The sequence below is a fragment of the Apaloderma vittatum genome, unplaced genomic scaffold (genome assembly GCF_000703405.1).
Source record: "Apaloderma vittatum isolate BGI_N311 unplaced genomic scaffold, ASM70340v1 scaffold4314, whole genome shotgun sequence".
NCBI classification, from domain to species: domain Eukaryota; kingdom Metazoa; phylum Chordata; class Aves; order Trogoniformes; family Trogonidae; genus Apaloderma; species Apaloderma vittatum.
The window spans coordinates 5,500-8,916 of record NW_009711952.1 but is presented as its reverse complement, the minus strand read 5'-3'; the positions used below and the strand labels follow the sequence as shown (position 1 = coordinate 8,916).

The 3,417-nt window shown below is 45.4% G+C and overlaps 1 protein-coding gene across 1 annotated transcript in view; it reads left to right on the top strand.

The window, feature by feature from the left end:
- The first annotated feature begins 768 nt into the window (after positions 1 to 768).
- LOC104272727 (PHD and RING finger domain-containing protein 1-like) overlaps positions 769 to 3,417 on the top strand; it is a 6,713-nt gene continuing 4,064 nt past the window's right edge. Inside the window, 3 exon segments of the mRNA XM_009867798.1 lie at positions 769 to 859; positions 1,147 to 1,269; positions 2,736 to 2,962. Coding sequence (XP_009866100.1) covers positions 769 to 859; positions 1,147 to 1,269; positions 2,736 to 2,962 — 441 coding nt within the window.

The window sequence follows — 3,417 nt, the reverse complement described above, 5'->3', positions numbered from 1 at the left end:
TCTCCACGGGGCTGCTTTCCAGCAGGACGTCCCCTCATCTGTCCTGGTGCCTGATGGTTGTGAGGTCTGAGACTTGTCCCTTTTGCGCCAGAGCTATGAAAAGGCCTTTTTTTAAAAAAAAAAAAGAGAAAAAAAAGGTAATAATTAAAATTAATTAAAAAAGTAGAGTAATAATTGAAATATGTATTATGTAATAACTAAAATATGTAATAATTAAAATTAAAATATGTAATCTTGTTTCTTTTCAGTTGAGCAAAATAAGAGGCCTTTGGTTTGAAACACCTATTGGCATCCCCTTTGGCAGCCCTCAGCTCTGTTTGTTTTGTATTTTCTAGCTGGTCCAGGAAGGGTTTGGCATTTGCAGGTTTTCCATCTTATTTTCAGCAGGGAGTTCTGCTTATAATGTATATATAAAATATATATGTCCCATCATCCAGGAGCCCAAGATAAAGCCGACTTTTTCCCCTGTGCTGCGTTTCGCAAGCCACCACTTCTGTTTTTTTGCACGTAGATGTGGCACTTGGGGATACAGCTGAGTGGTCGTGGTGGCGTTGGGTTAGACCTGCTGATCTTCGAGGTCTTTTCCAACCTTTGCGATTTTACGATCTCGCTCAGCGGCGACGCGACACTTCCCGTAACCGCTTCTCCGGGAAAGCCATTGCTGACGAGCGACGTCCCTCCTGCCGATCGCTGGGTGCCCAAACGCCGCCTGGCCTCACGGCGCGCTCCCTCTTTCCTTGCAGGGCAGCGACTTCCCGATGTCCTGCCATGGATGATGACAGCCAGGACGAGCTGATCAACAAGAACGCGGCGCTGGGCAGGGGCAGGAGGCAGAGCCTTGCGTTCCTCAGCGAAACAGGTAAAGGCGGCGCCTCCGCTCGTGATTTTCTCATTCTAGGCTGGAGGTCCTGTTGGCTGAGCCTCCAAAGAGCAGTAAGGATGTGTTTGAGACCTCCGTGTTCTTTTTACCTGCAGAATACTTTTTTTTATTTGCTTCCTCAATCCTGTATCTCCCGTTGAGTTTTTTGGAATGATGCCACTGGGGAGAATTTAGGGTTTCGTTTCTGGTGTTCCCTTCGCTGTCCCGCCTGTCCGGCTGCCCCGAATGGGTGTTTCCTCTCAGGTTCTCTTTCTTTTTTTTTTAAGAAAGCGATGATGGCAATAGCTGTGAGTCAGAAGATGATACTGGAAGCGAGGAGGAGGAAGATGACACTGTGGAAGAGGGAGGTGAGGAGGACAAGGAGGAAAGTGAAGATGAAGAATTAGAAGGTGGGTCTGCTAACGGGCGTTTTTGTAATAATGGAAGGGAGAGCAGGATAAAAGCTTTTCCCCTACAAACTAACCACAAGATATAAACTCACCAACACTGCTGTGTCAGGCCAACGCCCAAATCCTGCGGTAACAACCAAGTAATATTCCTCAGTTTCTCAGGTCTTAAAGCTGTTGGATGTTTGAAGGCTACTCGCCAGCCAACAAGCCCTTACGGTCAGTAGGAGCGAACTCTGCCCCGGCACGAGTAGAAACCAAGTCAAAATTGCAGCAGCTGCTCAAGCTATTTTGTTTTTAAAGCGTGTTTATTTGTTTGCTTTGGTGTGGGGCTCTGAAATAAATGTAGTGCTGGGGAGTTTGGGAAATAAATGACTGTTGCTGTTAAGCCGAGGGAGGAGGGAAGGAGAACTGACTGATTTTTCTTTGAAAAAAACCAACCCAGTGTGGATGTAACTTGGGTTTGTTAATTTTCCTTTGGGTTTGTTAATGTTCCCGAAAGCATACTCTGTAGACTCGCCTGCTTCTGAAACTGCTGCACTCAAATTATTGTTGGGAGAGACAGAAGTAGATTTATTTATTTATTTTTGGATCATATCTTAAAGGCAAGGACACAGTTTTCCAAGTTACTAATTAGACTGATTTGAACACAGACTAAAAAGTGGGTGCCAGGTGTCAAAAAGCTTTATTTAATCCATTGTTTGGAGTGTTCTCTGTGTCCAGGCAGGATAATTCAGTAGAAAAGATGAAAGAGAAGGGCCCTATTTTTTTTATTTTTAAAAAAATAAATAAATCAACAAAACAGCTACCCCTTCTCCTGTCCTTGTCCTCCCTCAAAAACAAAGGGAGAGCGTGTTTTCAGTCGCTTCTTGAAAACATCAGCTTAATTCACAGGTTTCAGAGAAGGACTAATACAAATAAACCCAGTTTTCAACAATGTGTGCTGAGTGTTTAAAATTTAATCTTGCTCAAAACCAAGCTCCTTGAATCAGTCTCCAGCTAGGCACCCTGATCCCTTGACCCTCAAAATCCTGATTTACTGGTGCAGTCTTGAATCCGTTCTGAGCGCGTTGCTGCTGCCGGTCCTCTGGAGTGTCTGTTTAAAAAAAAAAAACGTTGAGTATGTGATAACTTTATTTAAATAAACTTCAGTGGTAGCCCGACATCCCCTACTCTCTTGTTCTTTCGATAATCTCTTGGTTTTTTGCTGTCCTTTTAATCTCTTGCAAGACCAGTCACATTATCAGGCTTTATTTACTCGCCAGAGTAATCCGTCGCTTTTTAGTGAAGAGACTTAGGGGGAGAAAAAAAGAAAATGGCAGAAATTATCACCTCAAACCGGGGAGGCCGTGCTTTTCCCTTGCAGCCCCCTAAAAATAAGCTCAATTTGGAATTTTCTGTACCGTGCTTACCCTATCCTTGCTGCCCCGTGCCACGCCGGAGTCACTTTTCACCTTTTGCTTTTACAGATGGCGAAGACGACGACGAAGAAGAGGAGGAAGAAACCGAGTCCAGCGCGGTGGGGGCGGCCGATTCGCTGCAATTAGAGCCCCGCGCCAAACGAGCGAGCGTCTCCTCCGACGAGGACGGTGAAAACTGCCCCATTTGCCTCCATACGTTTCGGGATCAGGTCGTTGGCACGCCCGAGAACTGCTCCCACTACTTCTGCTTGGACTGCATCGTGGAGTGGTCCAAGGTGAGCTGCCTCGTCCCCAGCATCCCCGTGTCTGGGCTGTTCTGTTCTGCTTGTATTTGTTTTACGTGCAGATTTGGGTTACTGCTCTGTTTTGGCAGGATGATGTGAGGTGTGGAACTCTTTTTCTTGTCCCTGTCCTGATCTGATCTCTGAAAGCTGCAACATCATGAGCAAGTTTGCTTCCAGGCATCTAAATTTATTTTTTCTCCAAGTCAAGGCATCAGTAATAATGATTTTCCTCCACATATATATTTCTCTGTGTACTTATCTCGGCTCTTGGATGGGGGTCTGTTGTGACAGCAGACATTTAAACTTAAAAAAAGATGTAAAAGAATACTGATGAAATCAGCAGTTTGCTCAGAATTCAGTTTCCAGAGTTCCTTCCCACCGAATGGCGTGAGCGGGAGCTGCAACAAAACTTGGTGCGCGTGCAGCGGTACCAGCGGGCGTTCAAA